At 44.2% G+C, this 22727-nt stretch overlaps 1 protein-coding gene across 5 annotated transcripts in view; it reads right to left on the bottom strand.

Annotated features, from left to right (window-relative positions):
* The window catches only part of LOC149290050 (MLX-interacting protein-like), a 55492-nt gene that overhangs the window by 21860 nt on the left and 10905 nt on the right, over positions 1 to 22727 (bottom strand). For all 5 annotated transcript variants that reach the window (XR_016277275.1, XR_016277277.1, XR_016277276.1 and 2 more), the window contains exons 2-9: positions 8234 to 8340; positions 7684 to 7769; positions 6887 to 6976; positions 6292 to 6333; positions 5592 to 5760; positions 4176 to 4259; positions 2766 to 2866; positions 281 to 941 (exon numbers count right to left, since the gene is read on the bottom strand). Coding sequence is in view for 2 of the 5 variants with exons in the window: in XM_089489786.1 (XP_089345912.1) it covers positions 281 to 941; positions 2766 to 2866; positions 4176 to 4259; positions 5592 to 5760; positions 6292 to 6333; positions 6887 to 6976; positions 7684 to 7769; positions 8234 to 8340 (1340 nt within the window). In the remaining 3 variants the exon portion in view is untranslated. The remainder of the gene's footprint in view (positions 1 to 280; positions 942 to 2765; positions 2867 to 4175; positions 4260 to 5591; positions 5761 to 6291; positions 6334 to 6886; positions 6977 to 7683; positions 7770 to 8233; positions 8341 to 22727) is intronic.

Here is a 22727-nt window from a genome sequence, read left to right as displayed (position 1 = left end):
GAACCTGGTTGGCCATTGTGAGAACTGGGATTTGAGATGTGACCTAATCGAGTTAATGTTCCTATAGGGGCCTGTTGTTCAAATTTCAAACTTCCCACTGGGTACATCCAAAATCTGTGAGCTCACCTGAAACAATATTTCTAGATGCTAGAATCTGGCCTGCCCCCTAGCATTGCCTCTGTACAGGAATCCTGACATCCTTGTGAGGAGACAGATTTGCAACGCTGACCACATCTTGACTCCTATCAAAATGGCAAAATGGGATGCCTGGACCACTCACCTGGGGCAATGAAGGCATTTTTCAACACCAAGGAGACAGTTTCTGGCTTTGGGGCAGGCACTATCTTTTGCGGCTTCTTGGCCCTCATCCCGGAGCTGGCTATGGGAAGGGCAAAGTTTGTGCGTGGCTGCAGCAGAGGTTGCCGTTGTGTGACAGCAGTCTGAAGGGCCAGGTTGCAAGGCACTCCTCCTCCTGCCTGCTGGGTTGCCAGAAGGCCAGCCTGGCTGTGGCTGAAGGTGGTGGCAGGAACATTACGTGTCAGTGTGGCGGAGGCCGTGTGGGTGATCACTGAAGATTTGCAGAGCCCAAACTTTGGGGGCTCTGAAGGAGCAAATACGGGTGTCTGTGAGGTCATGCCAGCATCCAGAGGCAGTGAAGTCGGCTGCAAATGGGATGGTAGAGAAGGGACACCAGACTGAAGGAGCGGTACAAGATCTGGGAAGGAAGGCAGAAACTGAGTCTGGCTGCTCAGAGAAGGTGTGGAACTGAAACTGGGTGGCTCCAGGAAAGAGCCTCCACTCCTCAAGTTGAGGCACTGGTCAGCACCAACGTCCGCCACACTGGGAATGATGGGAGCAGGCACTGGGGTGGCGATGAGCCCTTCGCTGAGGTTGACTTGGGGAAGTGGACTGGACAAAGAACCTGGAGAGAGGTCTGAAGTCTGAAAGAGAGTGAGGAGGGAGTTTATTAAACATGGCCTAATGTTTGCACTCCCAAAACTGCAAAAATTTGGGAGAGACCAACATATCCTAGCTGAGGCTCCAATACAGATTTTGGCTGGCCTCGTAAATAATTCTTACAGAAGTCACAATCATCTCACCCATTTTTATAAGCAACTGAGAGCTGTAGATGCTGTGGTGGATAAAGTGTACTGGGGAGATTGGCATTCAACTCCCTGTTTTACAAGTAAGCAAGCACATTTAGTGATCTTGAAGGACACAATCTCTCAGTCTAACCTCCCTATCAGGACAGACTATTTATGTTAAGGACAGAGAACCGCTTTCCACCGAAGAGACAACTTCAGTTTCAGAAAAGAAGGTAGCACCTCTTGGGTGCTTCCTTCCAGCAGTGAGTAAAAGGGGTGGGACAAAAAAATAACAGCATACTTTAGTTTAATACTTTTACAGACAGTAATTAAACCCTAGCAGAGGTATTTCAACCTTTTAAAAGAGGGGGGAAACATACAAAAGGTAGGCAACCAGAAATTAATGGTATCATGGGAAAGTGAGTGTGGGCATCTGGAAAATCCCTGGGATTGGGGCCCCAGGGTCTAAGGTTGCTCACCCATCACAAATGCTATCTAGTGTACTTTGCAGGATGAGCAGGACAAAACTGCAACTAACAAAGTACTTGTGGCATACTGAAAGTCTGAAATTACACAAACATGCATTCATTTTCTATCTCTTTCCTGGATGCTTTTGTAACTCATTACAAATAACCACAACAAAAATGAAAAGTCTACAGCTATTACCCTCAGATACACATGGAATGGGGTAATTCATTGTGGCCTCTTCAGTGTGGCTGGTTTAGCATGGCCATTTCAGCATGGCCAATAAAGTGCAACACTGCTCTTTCAGTGTGTTGGCCATTTCAGCACAAGTTGAAATGGACAATTCAAAGCTGCTCTGTCAGTGCAGCAATTGAAACAAGCAGTTGGGCTCATTCATCTCACCTGCCCCAGATCTGGCCACTTTAAAAATGTCTTCTTCAATTAAAACAAACATTCAAAAATGTTTTGGGGCGACAGCATCTGATCCATTCATGTGATTGCTTTCTCCACTCACCCCCTTTCATCGGATTTTATTTTGCCACTCCAATGCCTATGTTGAAATGAGCTTTGTGATAAAGCAGCGCTAAAATAGCTGCTTGTTCAAATTGCCATCCAGAAAGAGCAATATTGAATTATCCACTCTGTTCAGCACTGAAACAGCCGCATTCAATCAGCCACATTGAAATGGCCACAATCAAGTGGCCATGCTAAACCAGGCAAGCTGAATTGGCAGCACTGAAACAGCCACACTGAAGGGGCCACGCAGAATCATCCTCAACCTGGCTGTAATATTTCTAGTTACCTGATTCTAATGTGTACATCCAAGGATTGTGAATTCCTGATGAAGAGAAACCATGCTGTTCAGAGTTACATTAGATAACTGTGGGATGTGTCTGCTGGGAATATTTATCTAGTTCTAGTTACACACATTTTCCCAACAGCTGATGAGAGGCCCAAAGTTTGGAGAATTCACAATGGAAAGTTGTCTGATTTCAGCTTTTATCTAGGAAATCATTCTACAAAACGGTATTATGGAGTTGGACCACTGGTTCCATTTACCGAAATACTGTCTACCCTTACTAGCTGTGGCTCTCTGTGGTCACTAACAGAGGCCTTTCCAATCATCTGACCTCCTTTTAAAAAGAAAAAGAAAGACAGCAAGGACAACGCAGAACTTTCTCTTGGCAAAGCAGGGCCTACCTCCCCAATGCTTACCTGGGAAGAATGAGTGCAGGCATCTGCCATGGCAGAACTGGCAGTAGGAGAGATGGGGATGGCACTGAAGTAGTTACTGGAACGATTTGACATGAAAAGCTCTGAGAAAAAACAGAGGACGTACGACACACATTATAGTCTTTTCTGGATCCTCCCCACTAATTTTATAGCTTCATTTTTGGGAAGTTCTCCTTTTAAAAAGTGGAAAGCTATTTTGTCATACGAGGAAATTAAAAGCAGAAAGGAGCATCTGGCACACAAATGATGTAAGACATAAAATAAGGAATGCGCTAATTTACAAATAAAGACGTCCCTCTAATTTGGGAGGTATAAAGGGAGCTGCTGAGCAAGCCTGGTGCTGCGATGTGGTGTGTGTGTGACTTACGGGGCGGAGAGAAAGGATACAAAACTGAGGCTTGTTTCTCACAGGGACTGCAGAGGGACAGGGGGAAGATGGCTTAGAGAGAGAAAAGGTGGCAACAGAGACAGGATATTCAGCCAGATGAAAAAACTGACTATGGTTTAGTGGAGTTGTGAATGATGAAGTAACTCAGAGTTTAATGCAGCATCTCGCTGTGTCTTAATAAACTTCCACTAATTTGGTTTTTGTTTTTTTCTCAACTGTCTCTGTCTGTCCCTATCAAGTTGGTAGAGAGTCTCCTCATGTCTACCACCGTGAACCCACCCAAAACACAGCCATTGGTCCACATAGGGGGTCACCTTGAGTCCCAAGCATCCAATCCAGAAAGGCATTAAGAGGTGGAAAATAGGCAAGATAAGTGACAGGAACCCAAGGGGTGGAACTGCAGGGCCAATCTAGAAAAGGAATCTGTCACAGGAGAGTTCCTTCAGATAAAAAACCAGAGCCATAGGTGGGACTCAGGGCAGATGAGTGGCTTAACAGAAGTCATTCTAAACATTTCTACTGAATCTTTCCCAAGTTTATTAAATAAATGTACAATCACAGCATTCTAGGCAAAATAAAGATGATGATATAGTAATCCTCATTCCAAGGAAGGCCTATTTGTCTGCAAGGTGATGGTTGTGCCATGTCAAGCTGCAGGTGGGTGTTCATATCAGGGAATGTTTGCAATTTTCTGTTCCTTTGTGAACAAAAAACTGGCATGTGATAAATTTTCTGTTGCCAAGAGATTTGCTAAATTGGAAAGGAATGCATTCACACATGCAAACTCCTGCCTGCAACATGAAATGATACACCCCTGAGGTCTGTGTAAAAAAACAAAATAAAACCATGACTTCCTGATTTGGCGCTGTACTTTTAACTGCCAGTAACAACACTGGGAAAGTTAGCAATACACCTGAATATTAGTGGAATGGAATTTTTTTGTACACATGTGCACAAACGCTATCAGCAGAAAATGGAGTACACTGTTTCTGTAAGATTCTTACCTTGAAAAAGTTCAAAAGTATCCATGCAGTTTGGTTGGAGAGGGGTCAGTCCTGGCTGAATCATGTCAGCATTGCCTAAGTGTGCTTCAAATTTCAGAGACAAAAGTGAGAAGGCCAAGTGAAAAATTCTGTAGCCCTTGAGAGCAAGAGAGTACCCCCCAGCACAGAAACATCAGTAGAAGCTCTTGTAAACTTGGGCAGTAAGGAGAAAGTGGCCTGAATAAAAGACAAGTCTAAAGATGGAACAAATGGGAAGATGGTTTACTCTCCAAGGGATCAATTTAAGAGAGCAGATGCTCTAGTCTTTTGTAGCATATAAAAACATGGAGTCCCATGACAGCTGAAAGGCTTAAAATGTATTCTGGCCCAAATAACACCTACTTCTTAAAATGCACAACCTTTATAGCAATGCAAGACTCTCAACGGTTATTCCCAAGCAAAGGTGGAAAGCCTAACTTTTTTGACTAAGGCAACAGGGCAACCAATTTTAATTTTCCTTTTAGATTTCTCTCTGTAGAAAGTTTATCATGGAAAAGTCTTCTGTGAATGGAATATTGTTATACACTGGGCACCCTCCCATCAAGGGTTTTCTAAAATCAAAAGTGTCAGGCTTTTTAGAACCGCTGATGAATAAAGCATCCTCTTTAGAACCAACTATTTATTAGACTCATACCACATTCTTTCTCCCTCTTGCAAATAAATTTTTCTACAGTCCCCCAATTCCTAAAATACTAAAGAGTGAGGCACTGATAATCCTTCACACCTCAAACCCTTTTATTTGTTGTGGATCACTCTCCTTGGTCCTTTTCTTTGGGGGTCTAAACTCTTTTTCTAAATGTTCTATTTTTTAAGTTAGTGCAAAGTTAGAAATTTGGGGTCTGAAGGAAAATTTCACTGGCAAGAATTCTTTGGGGGGGGGGCAATGAACTCATTTTACCCTCTCCTTCAATAGTACACTCCTGATGGGCAACCAATAGCTTGCAGACCAGCACTGGTCCATAGACGATTATGCTGGATACAAATGATTTAAAAAAGACCCAGTGCTTTGGATTTAAAATCAAGTCCACCAAATTTTCCATTTTTTTAAACCTATGCTTCTATGAGTGAATTCAGGCCGTTGCTGAATTAAAATAAGAACTGTCTTCCTGAAAATCCCTCCCTCAGTTTCAGATGTGCCTGTGGGGTGTGCGTGGTAGTGTTAATGAAAAAGAACTCTGCACAAATGTTTCAGGGTAGGATGCCCTAGTCCTTGCAAAACACGCTCACTCAGTGTCAGTGGTCAACAGGAAGCAGACTTGGAAACAAAAGAGCAAAGTTCTTTTCCGTTTTTTAAAAAATGGAAGGAGCAAGCAGCAGCAAGCCTGATCTCTGAAAATGAGTTCTCTACACAGGACAAAGCAAAGGCCAAGGTTTTACCTATCTCTCTGGGACATGGCCAGACCGGCTGGTGAGATGACAGCGTAGAGAAGAGGGTGTCTGGTAACTCTGACATAAGCATGTCGGTGCTAAAGAGGGAGTCCAGTTCCATAGGGACTGGTGTCTCTCTGCCATAGCTCTCATTATGCCAGAGGAGCATATCGTCATCCTGTGGAGGAGGAAAGGAAAAAGTTAAACAAGAGGGTCAGGGGCTGCTAGCAAGGCGTCCACAAGGCATAAAACACAGTGATCCTCTATAACTGAGAGGAGAGTTAAGATGAGAAAGGAGTTACAAAACATGTTCCACCCTGAGTGATTTTGGGATACATTTTTTTCCAGGGTACAATTCTGACACCTTTCAGCTAAGTCACAGGCATGCCAATTGGCTTGGCAATTGATGCCAGTGAGAACTTAGCTAATAGGGACTGATGCCCAAAAGAATCAAGACCACTTTTTTTGCTGGGCAAAAATGGTGCTTGAATGAAATCATCTACCTCCATGGATTATTTTGCAAGTTATAGTACACCACATTTGGCATTTAAAGGTGGAAAATCTGCAATTATATTCCGTCTTTAAGCACCAAGACACATTTCCCCCTCATCAGTATCAAGATATATCTCCAAGCTTTGTTTTTTTTTTAAAGTAAGTCTTGAGGACCCTTTCCCAGAACAAATAAAACCAAGGCAAATTTGACACCTACCCGGGCCAAGCTGGAAAGGTCTTCATCTTTGTGTTTCTGCAACTGGTGAGAGAGAAGAAAAAAGGGTTTTCAAAATTACATTATAGTTCTAGAACAACCTTCCTCAAACTGGTACTTTCCAAAAGTTCAAAAATGTTTTTTCACAACCGCACAATTGTAGACAAGGCTTTCTGACCCTGGTAGAGAAGAGATGGAGATCAACCTGGTGCTCAGAAGTATTCAACAAAGATTCAGAAGGCAGGTTGGGGAAGCATGTTCTAGAGTGATCAGGGCCTAAAACACCCATTTTTATGAGGAATTCTTACTGGCTTGAATCAAAGGTGTCTAAATCTATGATTTTATTATCCCACGTGGAGCTACCCACTTGAGGCAAGGCTATATGAGTGACAAGAAAATGCATGAAGAAGAACAAACATTACCATTGTTCTACAGCATGTGACTTCAACTAATGCAATTTAATTACTGACCCTTTTCTTCTCTGCTTTCACAACTCAGTTCTTTGACACATAGAACATTTTCATGCTTGCAGAAATCAATTCACTGGTAAGTTCCTCAACTCCTTACATCCTAAAATACCAGCTGCAAAGAAGCATACCCTTTTTTTGAAGTAGGTTCTCCACTTGTGATACTCTCGGATTACTATTTCTATCCGTCGTTTCCAATACTTCCCTTCTGTAGCAATAGCCTAAGAAAATAGTAATAGAAATGGGGAGAGGCATTATTCAGGTTGGCTAATGAAACAAAAGAGGATAGAGAATTAATGTCTGGACTCTACTGAAAACTCATAATACTTGCATATATACAGTATATATTCACTCACACAGCAGAGCCTAGAAAAGGTATGTTTTGGACTCCCAGAATGCTCCAACTAGCATGGTCAACATCCATATCCACCAACCCCTGCAGGCTGGAGTTTTTCAGTTCATGGCATGGCATACTGAGTTAGATGCATAGTGGTTTCACTTGGTATACAGGAACTTCTAATATTTGTATGCAGATAAGTGAGTGGGCTGGCTGAGACGAGACAAAGAAATCTGTCCTTCCCCTGCCAACATGCCTGGTTTCTATGCTGGTTGAGGAAGGAGGAAAAATTGACTCTCAGCTCCATCCCTCCTCTGCCAGCATTCTCAGTAGAATGCCAGGGTTTTTGGAACCCTGCTAAGAGGCTAGTATGTCACATTCCATACTGGACACACATGGAACGCAATGGGGTAAAAAGGAACACGTAGGCTAGAAACTTTTGAGGGCTTATACTGTATATTATGGTACTAACACAACAAGAAGTAAAGAGACACAGGAAGCATTAATGCAAACTGAAGGAAATTAAGCTGAATACAAAATAAACCAGGCTAGCCTACAATGTGAAGAAGGATCCTGTCCTGACTGACATACCTCAGGACGCCGATGCTCATCTACCTCCACAGAGCCATCCAAAGGAGTCACAAAATGACACACGGGATTCTTTCGCTTCTCCAGATCTGTAACAGAATTGAGAACACTAGCAGTGCGTGACCACCATTTGGTTGGTATCCAGTACCTCCTTTCCCAAGGCTCCTACCCCAGCATGCAACAACAACTCGGGGACTACTGGACACAACTCTGCCTTAAAGGGAGACACGGGCACCTCTATCATTAATAGCATTCAGACAATAAGTTTCAGACAGCATATGGATCAGTAGATAACACTGGGACTTCTGCCCTCCCTGGTGATATGACGTCCCTTGTTCTTTTTTTGACAACACTGTCTCATTAGGGTTTTTAGAATCATAGCATTTTAATTGCTTTTAATTGCTTTCTGTTGATACTGCTGTTATGACCTTGAGCTCTTGAAGGATGATAAGACAAGTAATTAATATGTAAAGTAAATAAAGCCTCATGCAGGTACAAACTGATGGATGGATTCTGCTAAACCCCAAGCGGACCAACAGCGTTTGTTACTTACACTGGATGTACCAGGCCCTCCAGATGGCGTTATTGAGTCGGATTTTGTCCCTGCACTGAAGCTTGAGGCCTTTGAAATTCTTCCACTTTGGCGAAACCAACTTGCCACTGCAACAAAGCACAGAACAGTCACCCCTTTTAAGATAAAGAATAAATAAAATGTTTTCTGAAAGTCAGAATGGCCGCAGGCTGGCCACGTAGAAAGCAACCCAGTGCCTTATTCCTGGGCCTCAGTTCCAGGAATGAGAGCCGACTCAGACAGCAGACTGTTGTGAACGTGGGACTGAACCTCTTTCTCCGGATAGTAAGCTTAAATTATAGTCTGCCAATGCATAGGTCCCTGCACTCCTTTTGTAACCCCTGCAGCCACCCCAGCCCCCAATTCTCTATTTTAAAAAGAGGTTTTGGCCCCATTTTCTAGCAATTTTTGACCCCAATTCTATGCAGGAACTCCCTCAAATGTGTGAAAACATGTCAAAATACCTCCAACCACCCCCAAATCTTTTTCCACACAGTTCTTCTAACACCAAGCAAGTGATTTTAAAAAGCAGCAGACACAGGGGCACCAGACAGCCTCCTTTTCCAGGACATGTCCTCCATTTCAACCTCCTGTCCAGGAGGAGTTCCAAAACGCCCTCTAGTTTGAGCAGGATTAAGAAGTATGAATTTACATTTATATAAGTTGGGTGTAAAAAGGGTTTTAGGTTTATTTCTGCATGTGAGAAACATATTTCTCGAAGGCAGATTCACATGGGCTTAAATATTAACTCTGAAATCATTTCATCAAACATTACTGTCGATCGGTGGTTGGAAACCTTTGGTCGCCAATACCCATCCGCCCCACCCAGCCTAGCCACTGACAAGGGAATTATAGTCCTACACTACCGAGGACAGGAGTGGTTAAATGCCATTTAAAAAAAAAGGATGAGAAGCAGGTCTGCTCAAGCAATTATACAGCAATTAATTTAAAATTAGTAATGCAACCTTTAGTGGGCAAAATGTGGCTCTTGGGTCCCTGACGGGCATCCCTTACAACCCTCCCATGTGAGTTTTTTTCGGGGGTTTCTTCACACATAAAACCCCAAAATGTCCTGAGACCACTGAAGAATGCAGCAGTTTTACCACTCAAAGGCTTCTACACACCCCCAAAGTTTAAAAAAGCTGACATGAAACCCAGAAGTGGCACGATGTTACTTATAGCCGTGTTGATGTGGCCCACCAAGGCTAAAAATGTCCTCATCCTCTCTGTAGTTGCCCGATCTCTACTCTAGACCATTAAAAATATCCTTAGCCACCATGGCTACCAGCCATGGAGTTCAACAACATTGTAGTGAACCCTTTCTCCTCTAACCAAGTGACCCTGTGGTCTCTTTCCCAATTCAACTCTGCTGACTAACCAACCAGCATTGATCTCATTCAGTGACCACTGGGGCTACTCTGTCCACCCCTCCATCCAAGACTCTACTGTTATTCAGACCCACAACAATCCTTTTGTTCCATGGAATTCTCTCTCAAATAATCCTGTAACAGCTCACAGCAGCCATCTGGTCCGTGACAGACTTAAGTCTAGACAGGGTGATAAAAGACCACCAGCTTCTTTTTTGCACCACCGCTTAAGCGGCACAGCCAGCTATATCTGTTTTTGATCCATTGTTTGTGCTGTTAATTGTAAGTTGTGAAACTGAATCTGCTGGTTTTCCCTGACCGTAATAAAGAATCGTGTGTAAAACACCAAGCTCACCTATGAGGAAAGCAGAAACAACTTAGGTTGAGAGATTCAGTCCAGTCTACTGAACACTGCTTCAGTCTCTTTGGACTCCTTCTAATGCTACAGTCCATTTCTGAAGCAACATGCAAGAAAGCAGCCGCGACTCTACGACCAAAACTTATTAGGAAAATCCATAATTGGATCTCCTGAAGTTTGAACTGAACACAGCACTCCCCGAGTTGGAATAGGGCTGACCCTTTTCATTCTTGTCCCTTGCTGTCAAGTCAATGCTCAACTTACAGGGGCCCTATGAATGAGAGAGTCCCAAAAGCCCCCATCATCAAATGCCTTGCTCAGGTCTTGCAAACTCAGGGCAGTCATGGACCCTCTTCCTACCACCTTCCCCAGCATTATCATCTTTTCCAATGAGTCAGTGTCATCTCATGATATGTCCAAAGCAGAACAGCCCCAGTTTAGTCATCTTGGCTTCCAGGGAGAGGTCACCATCCCCTTTACAATCTGAATGGACTCTGTGAAGTTGCTCTTTTCCTCACTGGGACAGAAGGCAAGCCTCTTACCCCATCTGCCACTCATGGCTACTTTAAAAACACCAACAAATTCAAACATGGACGTCTTCCACATTTGGTTTGCTCTCACTCTCAGCAGAGTTGGAAGGCTTAGGGGCAAGGAAAAGAGAGTGAAAGAGAGAGTGAATGGGAATAAGAACATAAAGATACAATATTATTTTCTATACATCATCGCCCTGGGACACTAGCTGAAGAAAGGGAGGAACGAGAAAAGTCTGCAAGTGCAACATTCATCCCTTGAGACACCAAGGTATCCTTTCTCCTTGGCTATTCATTATAATAGCAATATAGTACCACCACCAGCAAAGCCAGATTAGGGCAAAAAGGAGGATGCTATTGCACTGTCTGGATCTGCACCACAGAGAACCTCACTCCCTAGCAATAATCTTCTGAAGAAAAAAACAAGTTCTCAGTTCAAGTTTATGGCCGGTCAGATAATAATTAAGCGAGAATCCAAGAGGGTGGTTGCATGTAGTACTGTACTTTAATTAACTGGTGTCTCTTAAGATAATTTTCTTTTGAAATCTACTAAACCCCAACAGGCCATGCAGCCTCTCCTTTAGTTCTGTATTTCTTACAAACAGTACCAGTTTAAAAAAAAACTATTTTAGAAGACACACATACACACCAAGATGACAAAGACCTTCCCTGAAGACATCTGGAAAGAGGCCATAAATTAGGCCTGATGCAGCTATCTTGTTGGAGACTGGAAAGTAATAAGGATTTGGCTGGCAACTTTCAAGTTTCTGGGTTGGAATTTATATTTTTATGCTGGCTCCTAACTTACTACCATTCCTTCCAGATGACGGCTATAAAAATTCTTGAGCAAAATAGCCACCTCATTGTCTCCTACCTATCTATGTGCATTAGGATTTGACTCTGCCATTGCAGCAAAAAAGCGCAATGACTTGAGGATATCCCATTCTATAAATGTCTTGCTTCTGCAAATTCCAAGTTGTTCACTTTTTTCCATGAGACTCCCTTTTGGAATTCCTTTTCAGAAAGCACTATCTGATTAACTGTGCAAAAAAGTAACTTTTGTAGAGTTAGGCCCAGTCCAGAGGGATCCGGAGGGCTGGGCGTCCATATGTGCCCAGCCCTACTAGTGGCACCCGTGTGCCATCTTGCCATGGCCCCGCCCACATGGGGTGCTCGACAATGATGGCGGGCGTCCATGCATCCAAACAGCGCTCGCTGGAAGCAGTGACGTCATGGCGCTCCTGAAAATAAGCTGCTCCAGGCAGCTTATTTTTAGGGAGCGCATCAGTGCTGCACTGTGTGGTTGATGTGGCACTGACAAGAGGCAAAGGCGGGTGACATGGAGCCATTCGTCTGTATCCCCCCTTAGTCTACTTCCTCAGAATCATAAGGAAGTAGACCAGGGGTTCCCAACCTTGGAGTCGCGACCCTTTTGCGGGGGTCACCAGGTTGGGAATCCCCCCACCTCCCCCTCCTCTTTTCTCCGCGGGTGCTGGTGCTAGCACAGGCACCGCGCGGGGAAAAGGGGAGGGGGCGGGGCTCCCTCCTCTTTCCCTTCTCCTTGCGAGTGCTGGCCCTGGAGGGGCCGCCTCCTCCTCCTTCCCTTCCTTCCCGCGGCTGCCAGACAGTCGCGGGGAGGAAGGAAAGGGGGCGGGGGGTCCTCCCGCTCCTTCCCTCCCTTCCCACGGCTGCCAGACAGCCGCGGGCAGGAAGGGACGGTCGGGGCTGCCTCCTCCTCCTCCTCTCCCCGCGGCTGCCAGGCAACCACGGGGAGAAGTGGATGGGACTGCAAGCCCCAGAGACCTTTGCAGCCAGAAGTCCTGCCCCTTCTCCCCTGGTGGCCTCCCTAATTGGTTGGGAGGTTGGGAAGGGGCGGGACTTCCAGCCACAAAGGCCTCTGGAGCTTGTATGCAGCCAAAAATCCCGCCCCTTCCTGGCCTCCCAACCTATCAGGGGGGCTACGGGCGGGACTTTCCTCCCCAATGGGGGTCGCGGCCCAACAAAGGTTGGGAACCACTGAAGTAGACCAAGTTTACGACAGCTTATGCTACAATGTCTTTCACACAGCTAGTCTCAAAAGTGCTACAAGATGCACACCAAAGAGTATATTTGGGGAACTAAGTGGGCTCACAGGACATAGAGACAAATTAGACTTTCTGCTGGACAAATTTCAAGTGCGGAAAGACCAGTGATGGCATCTAAGCTAAACAGAACCCTTTGTCTATACTGTATATTTTAAAACGCACACTGTTAACACTCTCTCCATGCTCTTTCACATGTTAGAAGCCCTGTGGTTTGTGCACGGTCTGCCTGGTCTCTGAACTCTTTTGTCTTGGTATCCAGACTCTGCTCTGAATTTATATGCATTTACAAGAATGTCACATTATAGTTCAACTGAAGCAGAACAAAACAAGCCAGAAGGTAGAGGAAAGATCATTACAATGAAATACGATTTTAAGAAAGCTAGTTACATTCTGTGGACCTACAGTTTGCCTGTAAAAGAGTCAGCCAAAAACTAGTTCCATTCTAGCACAGAGCTATTCCAGCAGAAGAGCAGAGCTGTCTTTTTCTTCTGATTTTCTAACTAAAGCCAGTTCAAGCAACTGCTCTCCCATACCGAGGCCTAAAAGCCACCTTTGGCTTTTCTCCTGACATCCCTTCCCCCAGGAGTGTCTTTATTTAAAAATAAAAAACACCTAACCTTTTTTCTAGGGAATTGGATGTGTGAATTCAGCTGTCGCCAAGCCAAAACTAACAATATTTCTTCAAACAAAGGTTCATTCAGAGCATCAGATAAGAAAGCTGGCTTATTGTACTCCAGAGCAAAAAGGCAGCCGTGTAGGACAAAAACATTCCTGTATTGAGCCAATAAGAATGGTTATTTCCCTCCTGTCTGGGAGCCTTCGATGAAGTCCAAACTCTCCCACTGACTTGCATTCACTTTCCAGAATGGCTAGAAAGCAAATCGCCAACTGCAGCTGAAAAGAGTCAGGCACAATCCATTCTTATTCATCGCCATTGTTCTTCGTAGAGCATACGCCGCTGGCAGGTCTTTATTTTATTTTAAGTGATCGTATGTACGATACTGGGGTAGGCAACCTTTTTGAGCCGGGGGCCGAGTTGCTGTCCCTCAGACAACTAGAGGGCCGAACTCAAAATGGCGCCCGGAGTGGCGCGGAAGCTGCGGCGGGGGCGACAATCAGCGGCAGGACCGGGCTGGGGCCGGTCCCAAGGCCTTGCCGGGCCGAATCCGGCCTGCGGGCCATAGGTTGCTGACCCCTGATGTAAACCTACAGTGCTTTATAAATAATAATAATAATAATAATAATAATAACAATAATAATTTTTGCAGCCACCCTCCATACACTTTCAAAAACTTATTTTGTTGCCTGTGTATGTGTGTGCTGTATCATGTCAGATTTGCTGGAACCACCCAAAAGCCATCATGAGCTTTCACAGTCCGATGTACTCCTTGATCCGTCTTTGTCACGGAGAGCAAGAGTTGCTTCCACAGCACAGAGTGTTTCTTCTCAACTTGGTTGGCAGACTGGCTGCAACTCTGCTTGGACAGAGGCAATCTGTCTTCAAGCCATTCACTCTCTGGTAGCTACTAACACAATGCACTCTGTGTAGGCCTGCCTTGAAAGATGCTTCAAAAGCTGCATGGGGCAAATACTCCCAAGAACTACAAGTTGATAGGGGTATCCATTCCTGCTAGCTACACACAACCTAGCAGCTAACTGACAGGAGATGGAGAGACCTAGTACCATAGTAACTGGGCACCAAATTCCCAGGGATAAAGGGGGCTGGTGCTGCCCCAGGACTCTCAGGCCCCAGGACGCAAGGAGGACATGAATTCAGTGTCTCAATGGCTTTCCTCAGTGTTGCACCACCAGAACTAGTGCTCTTAGTTTTAACAGCACAGCAATGATGCCCTGGCCCCCTTCTTCTCAGGCCAGAAAGAAGAGTGTTGTTCATCTATATTTGCCTCTCCTGGCATTTGGTGACGGTGAGGCAGCACCCCAAGTATATGGAAAGAGCCCTGCAGCAAAAGTAAGACTTTGAGGAGAGGGTGCTGAGGAAGGCTAGTTATACCTAGTAGTAAGCATCCATTATTAACGGTTCTCCCAAATGTATCTAGAGTTGCAGTATATAGACACCAAGCATTCCTATCGCTTGTTGTTGTGTGCCTTCAAGTCATTTCCGACTTATGATGACCGTAAGGTGAACCTATCACAGGGTTTTCTTGGCAAGTTTCTTCAGAGGGGGTTTGCCGTTGCTATCCCTTGAGGCTCAGAGAGCGTAGTTCTATAAAGATTGTTCACTCCATCAACACTAGATAATTATTTGGAAATGCCTCTCTAATTTGGATTCAGAATATTGCCACACACACGCACACACCTCGCAAAAATAAAAAACCCAAGAGGTATTTTTTAAAGCAAGCTGGATGTCTGTCCTCTTTACACAAAGTGCCACACCTGAACAACTGTAACGCTGCCAAGGAGTATATAAACTAAAAACATGGATGCTGACAAATCACTGGGAGACAGGCTGACAGAACACAGTGGGCATACCAATGTAAATGCGCATGGTAAATAGCAAGCATTGCCCCTTCTGTCATTAAAGTAGAGGACTAAATACCGTTCACTGTCTCTGCTGTTCAGGTGCTTCAGCTTTTTGACTGAATGGACGTCACAAAATGAAATGAAGTACAACAATGCTTGGCTATAAATGAAATTGATAACATTTAAGATCTAATGAGAAGAGTTTTTAATACAGGATCAAGCCAAAAAGAAGCCTCAGTCTCAATACCTGCTGGAACTATCACCCAGACAGGACTGTCACAAGATCAACTAAGTACTGTCCCATGGCTAGATTAAATGTTTCAACTCCTTCCAGCCACACAGACTCATATACAGATTCAGATCAACAGTTATCAAAAAGCAGAGGTACTAGCCTCCTCAACTAGCAAATACTTAAGCATCATATTAAGGTACAGGAGGGCCAAAAATGTTAATACGGCTAAGCTAGCTGAGCAAACTGGAAGCACATTTCCTGCACTTAGATAACATTGTGTAAGGGATGACAAGACAGCTCAGCAAATACCATGCTAGCATTATGCCAACTAGGATATTTTAAAAAGTCCATGCTCTCAACAAGAATGCAATACCAGGCTCTCATTTCTGTCCATCAAAAGGCACCGTCCAGCTTTGTAAATACGTTTGTATGACTGATAACAGGGGTTAGTTAGGATATGAAATATTAATAAGAATTATTTTGTTTTAAAAAGTCATCATCCAGTTATGAAATCTCAAAAGCAAGAGGTTTTCACTTCATTCAATGTCTCAGTAACATGAAGTTTCGCCAATGAAACCTGCTTCCAAAACAGTAATTAGCTGAACCACCCAGCTGCAGAACCGTCTGCACAACACACTGAAAAATATGTGCTGCCATGAAAATACTGTTTTCTTGTCTATTCATACCACTTTGCATTTATAAAGCACTGCAGAGTATAGTTTGAAATCCTGGGAACTATGTAAGATAGGTAGGTCGGTCACGTGTCTATAACTGAAGTGAGAATTGAACCAGGGAGGCCACAGCTCAGTGACAAAGCACATGCTTCATGTACAGAGGTTCTTGGAACTTCAGTCACTGGCTTCTCCAGTTTAACCAAGGATCGGATTATAGCAGGTAATAGTAAGAACCTTTATCTCTGCCTGACACCCTTCAGAGACACTGCCAGTCCGAGGAGACAATACTAGACTTTATGGACAAATAGTCAGGCAAAAGGCAGCTTGACATTCTCCAATGTCTTTCCAACTTGCAGCATAGAGGAAACTGCAGCTGTACAACTCTTTTTTCCAGCCAGACAAAACACCCACTATACGATGCTTAAGGTAATGCCTGCATTTTAAAGGCACTTGAGGAGGTTTCATCCTCACCCATGAAATGAGAACAAAATTGTGTGTGTGTGTTTTAACTCCATAAGATTCCCCCTCTCAGCAGCTTTTGGTTGCCAGGGAAGAGACCTGCTTCACGCACTTGGCACAGTAGGGATTGCCTCTCCAGGTCCCTTGATATGGAAGACTTGGAGGAGAGCAAGAGAGGCGTAACCCAGGAAAAACTTTCCTCTTCCTTCACCACAATCGCCACAAAAGTTATATTTATCTCCCCTTCCTGCTGCTGCCTCTAAAAATAGCCATTGTAATCCCAGCACCCTTTCCTTCCTCTCTCCAGCCGCCTTCAATTCTCCTAATCTTGTCAGAGTAAAGAGTGAGGAGGAGTAGGGATTAGGCGAGGTAAAACAGAAGTCCATGTCTGTACCAAAACTAGAGCAGAGCCACATGCTGTTTGCTAACACCTGAGGTGAAAGAGCTGTCAGCATAGGAGCTTTGGCGCCAATGCAACTGGGAGCAAAATCCTGACCTAATTAAAACTTCCAAAGGTTGCTCTATTTGTTTCTATGGCCTGGGATGCAGCTAATGAATGGGGCGAGGACACAGCTGCCTCCATGCAACGTGTTGCAGTTCAGATTATTTAACTACATTTCAGTATACCGCTGTGTTGTCCTGAATAACACATCCAGGCAAGGCGGGATGAAGCCAGTCTGCTGCCAACAAACTGACAGGAAAGAGCAGAGAGCGTGCAGGATGGATCCCTGATGAGCATTCCTGGTTTAGACAGCCTCAATGCCCTGTTTGTCAAGAGTGACTGAAATGCGAGGCATGAGAGGACAGGATTGCAAGACTAACTTTCGGGTTCAAGGGATTTTGTTTGCAACGCTTCAAGTGTTTGAGAGAAGCCATCTCAAGTTTCACAAGTGCATGGAAATGGAGGTGTTCAGAAAAGGCAGCTTGCCTCCTGACCCCTGCAGCAATGCAGGGAAGTGTCACCTGTCAGCATTCAACTATTCTAAGGTCTTCTGGGAACGCGGGAATTATATAATGAAGTGATGCATTGTGATAATGGCCCAAACCTGCCACACCAGATGTGCCACCTCTTGGTTGCTTCACAATGTTCAAAAGGCCATCTTCATGGCAGCTGGCAATTCTTCCAGCCCTTTAGATCTCAGAGGGGCCCTGTTACATGCCAGCCTTCAAGGCTACTCAACAGGTCTTGAGAGAATGTTTCCGGATCACCAGCAGGCACTGACTGAGGCGGCTCATGCAGAATTCCTCCTCAAAACACCCTTCTTCCAATTATTTGTTAGCCTGCCTCTCACCCTGGAAATGGAAAGGAGCGCAAAGAAGATTTACTGCCTTCATAGAATAGTGAGCTGTTTACCCCATGCAACAGGTGGAGAAACCTGAAGCTGACCCTTCTGTCACTGAGGATAATGTAACATTCCCCACACAACATGGCAAGCCTATAAATACACCAAAGACTACAAGGATCTTATTCTAACAGCCTCTTCTTCAGTGTTCCAGAAAAGCACACATTGGAGAACCGGCTCACCTCCCTCACACTGAAATTGGTCCACAATGCAAACGCTTTCAGGCACAGAAAAACTAGCATTTGGATTCCTGCTCAAAGCAGCCAAAGGTTCAAAAGCTCCTCGACAAAGCATCAGTTTCACGACAAATGTTAAAAGCATTACGCTGAACAGAAGCCAGAGTACACATTAGGCCACGGAGGAAAAAAAGGTTAAGAGTCCAGAATAAAAAACAAGAGGGAAAGCCAACAAAACCTTCCATGAATTGCAAGACATGACCAAAAATTCAAATTAAACATGTGTTAGTAAAAATGAACTGATCAGTCAAGGAGACACAACGAAACTTTGAACAGCATTATGGGAACTTTACATGGTGCTCACAAAGTAAAAGTCAACACTTTTCTCTTAGACTGAAGCTTAGACCAATTGCTCCAGGAAAAAAAAAATGACGGCACTGGCTATACAGCAGCCCCTTTATGAAATGGAAAGGAGGGGAGGCAATGCCAACATTCCTGGCATACTTGGAGCCCATCTTCCTATCATCTGCCCCTCCTGCGTTGGCCAACAAGGTCTGCAAAGGCTGTGAAAGACCCTGGTCATCTAAAGGCATGTGGGAAAGGGTCAGTTCTCCTTCTCTTTGGCCTCTCTGGTCCAGGGGTTTGAGGACTGCTGATTCAATTCCTCCTCAGGGAGCAGAGGCAAGCTCCGCACACCAAAATGGCACATGTAGAACGATTTCCCAAGAGAGTTGTCCTACTGACAGCTATTCCTGCTAGAGCATTTTGCCACAAGGACTGGGAAGAGGAGAGGAAAACACCATATCATCTTAGGGCTATTGGCCTAGTCACTGCCTCCACTCCTATAGGGACTCTTTTGCATGAAAACCTAAAGGAAACATTTCCTTCAGAACTGAAAAAGCCACCTGAGCTTTTCCCAGAAGATTGGCAAGAGCCAGATAGGGCATCTTGCGGATTTTCCATCACGCTAGAAAGTTTTCCACATGAAACCTTTTGCAGGAATCATGCTTATCATCTCACATCAGGACAAAAAGGCCCCACAGGCAACAGGAAACAGGGCTGTTTTTTTAACCAAATTCTGCTGATGGTGCAAGTTTCTAAGACACACAGACCTTTTAATACAACAGAAGAAAGACTGGAAGATTAAAAGAGACTCTAATGGGAATTAATCACATCAAAAAGTAAGAGCTGCTGGTTTATAAAGAAGAGAAAGCTTCACACCTTCTCTAAAAACCTTTAGAAGAATGCTTAGCATACAACACCCTTTGGGAAGACGGGGGAAGTAAAGTGTTACAAGGAACCATGCTAATTGTGAAATATTACTTTTTAATATTATTAATATTAAATATTATTCCTGAAACAAAGGTTTTGAATTATTTGGGCCCACTTTCTTCAAGCGTATTTTTAAATTTTTCAGGTGTAGTACATTTTAAAGCAAGGGAAAAGTAACCTATTGCTAACATGCTGCTCTCTAAAAATCAAGTTAGTGTAATGAATAAACAATGCGCCTAGCTCTGGTTAATTCATGACTCCTTCCAAGCAACACGTTTAGAATGCAACAGCAAAAATGCATGCTTACAGTGGTAGAGCAGCCACAACCCACACAGCATCTGAAGCATTACACAAAGCTCATGGCCCTCTCCATTTGCCACTCAAAGCAGCTGTACATAGCCAAGGTCAGGGGCACCTAATCTAAACATTCAACCCTGTTCCCCAGACTGGCGCCAAAGGAAATTAAATTTTAAAACACACATGGAAAAGCAAGAGGCAAACATGCTGGATGAGGTGGTGCTTTATGGTGCATATTCTGTTTAAGCACACAAATGAGCTATAACCCACATAGAAGCATTGTGGCACTGAGGGATACCCTACCTCTCTTGCTGATATTTGAACCCTGCATCAGAAAACAATAACAGAATAGCACACACAAGACAGGAATGCTTGAGCCAAAAGGTAGACCACATTGTTTCCTCCAGTTGGCCAGGACTCTCAAGCAGAAGCTTTCTACATGACTTGCCACCTGATCCTTTTTAAATGGAGATGCTAGGGACTGAATATGGGACCTTCTGCACATGTATAAAAGCTATAGCTTCTCTGCATAATGAGATTTGAACAGGTATGAGTAGCGATCCTCAAATTGAGCCTTTCAACTTATAGATGCATGGCCATGCCAGTCTAGTGCAGGAGAAATAAGAGTCTAGTAGACATTCCACCTCCTGTATGTATACTCCAAATGTGCAGATACAAAGTACCTGAAGCAGGGATGGGGAACATATGGCCCTCCCAACATCGCTCAGCTGCAGCTGCCATCATCCCCTGCCTTTGGCTCTTCTGATTAGAGTTGATGGGAACTACAACCCAAGTTCTGGAAAGCCACATCTTCCCCATCTCTGACCTAAATCCCATAACAAACTGAGACAATCTAAAGACTATTCTCTAGACATATCTATCAACTGGGGTGAGGCAGGTGGCAGCCAAGAGGGCATTTTTGATTATGGCACCTCACTATGGAACTGCCTTTCCAGGGAAGTTCTTGCCTACACAAGTAGTGAACTTTTAAACACCAGTCTCTCTCTCTATTTATATATCTGTTGTTTTTATTATGTGACTTCAGGTCAACTCCCACTTATGGTGACCCCATGTGAGCGTTTCTTGGCCGTATTTCTTCAGAGGAGGTTTGCCATGGCCCACCTCTGAGGCTGAGAGAGTAGGACTTTCCACAGCTAAGAGGGGATTCAAACCATTATTTTTTAATCTTTTGTATGGTTTTAAATTATATCCAGCAGTAAAGACATCCAGTGGTAAAACCCAGGTTTCTCGGTAGTGCTTGCCTACAGAAATCAAGTGTGAACGCTCAGAAAATATGCACCTTTGTCCTTGGCAGTGTAGCGTCTGCTTCAAGTGGAACATCAAGCTTCTCCTTAGAATACCCAAAGTCTCTAACCTGGAGCAGCTCTTCAGATACTGGGACAGAACGGAGTGATGAGAAGTCAAGCAGTGCCCCACTTAGCACATCAGAGCCATTCACCTTATCAAGTGGCACTTAATTATCCCATAAATGTGGCGAGTGCCAGTGAAAGGCAGGAGTGCAGTCCTGTTGTGCGAGCGATTACTGGCACACAGGCAGCCAGCAGAGCAGCCATGGAACAAATCCCAACACCTCTGACAAACATGACAGAATGAACAAAACCATCCACTTGTCTGCTGAGCAAAAGGCTGGTAAACAGGTCATAAACCCACATTTCCACTTGTCCTTTTGCAGAGAAACACTGTGGCTTGGATGTTAATCTTTGGTGTGGCAACAGGGAAGCCAAGAGTGTACGCCATGGAAAAGATTTTCATTTCAGATACTTAGCAAAATAAAAGCCAAGTATCAGGAGCAAAAAATAATAATGCAACACGTGCTTTCTTGTTATCATATAATTGCTCCAAGACATAGTCAAATCTGAAGCCAGATGAATGCTGACAGGCAAACTACACACATTACAAGCAAGTACATGTAACAAATCTCCAACAATGCTTTTAAAAGGTAATGTGCAACTGCTTGTCTCTCAATTAGACTGGTTTTTCACAACCTTTTTAACCTGGAGATTTTCAGGTCTCAGAGATATCCTGCATAAAAATTATTATATCTACAACGCCAAAAAAGTTTTGTCTCCCCCAGTCACAATCTCTCTTGGAATCCTATAGTTCCAGAGAAGCCTGACTGAGTAACCCTGGGTTAGACTGATCTGGCAGAGAAAAGGCTAGTCACTTGCCATGCCTACATTGGGCCCTGAAATGTAATGAACTATTTATCTAGAAGACAGAAAAAAATGCTAAGTATTTTTCAGCTGTAGAGATCTTTTGCAAAACATGTGTTTATGACAAGGCATTTCTGCCTCAGGAGGTTAGCTTGAGCATGGCAGGCAACTTTAACAGAGATGTGGCACAATTCAGTTGGTCAGGAAGTTTGCTTAAAAGTCCATTTAAATCAGCCAGAAATTGCCCTGGAAGTAGGGTTGCCACAACTGTGAACCTCCAAACCGGGACAAATGTAAAAAAAAGTAAGACAAAATTTAGCCCCAGATGTAGGACATATTTTTAAATGGAGGACATGCGGACAACTAAATTTTTTTTAAAAAAGCATTAATATAAAGGCATGTTTCTTAGGCATGCTCAAATGGAGGACATTTTGGCATTATTCCTAAACAGATGGCAGAAATGTACTTCCCTTTCTGGCCAATCACCCTCCCTCCCCAATTCCAAAACACACACAACAGCACATTTGGGCATTTAACATGGCTTTATTTAACATGGCAATCTCTTGCATGTTTCAGAGGCTTATTGCATAACCAAACCCTTTGGGTTTAACACTCAACATGGGTTAACATGGCTATGCATATTGAACATGTCAAGGTGGTTTAACAAGAAGTGGATTTGCCCTTGGTTTCAGGTCTTACACCAACTGTACTTCTCAGAAGTGTGTACTTGGTCAAGGTACTTTGATTTTTCTTCACTGCTCATGAGTTTGTAAAACTCGGGGCAACTTACATTGGCCATGCCTGAGAGGCTTGCTGATATCATCATCACCATCATTGTCACAACAAGGCAGACTTGTTAGCATTAAAAGCACAAAAAACACACTTGAAATGGCCACCCACCGCCACCACCTCCTCCTCCTCCTCGGTGCCATTGGCGCCAGAAAAGGGCCCTTTCTTTCCCCTCCCTCTGGCCCACATAAGCCTACCCTTGGTCCTCCTCCTCCTCCTCCTTGAGGCTGACCAATGGCA

Source organism: Sceloporus occidentalis, unplaced genomic scaffold, assembly GCF_023333645.1.
Source record: "Sceloporus occidentalis isolate IW3139 unplaced genomic scaffold, rSceOcc1.0.p SCAF_41, whole genome shotgun sequence".
Taxonomy (NCBI): domain Eukaryota; kingdom Metazoa; phylum Chordata; class Lepidosauria; order Squamata; family Phrynosomatidae; genus Sceloporus; species Sceloporus occidentalis.
The sequence above is the reverse complement of the archived record's forward strand: the minus strand, read 5'-3'. Positions and strand labels throughout refer to the sequence as shown.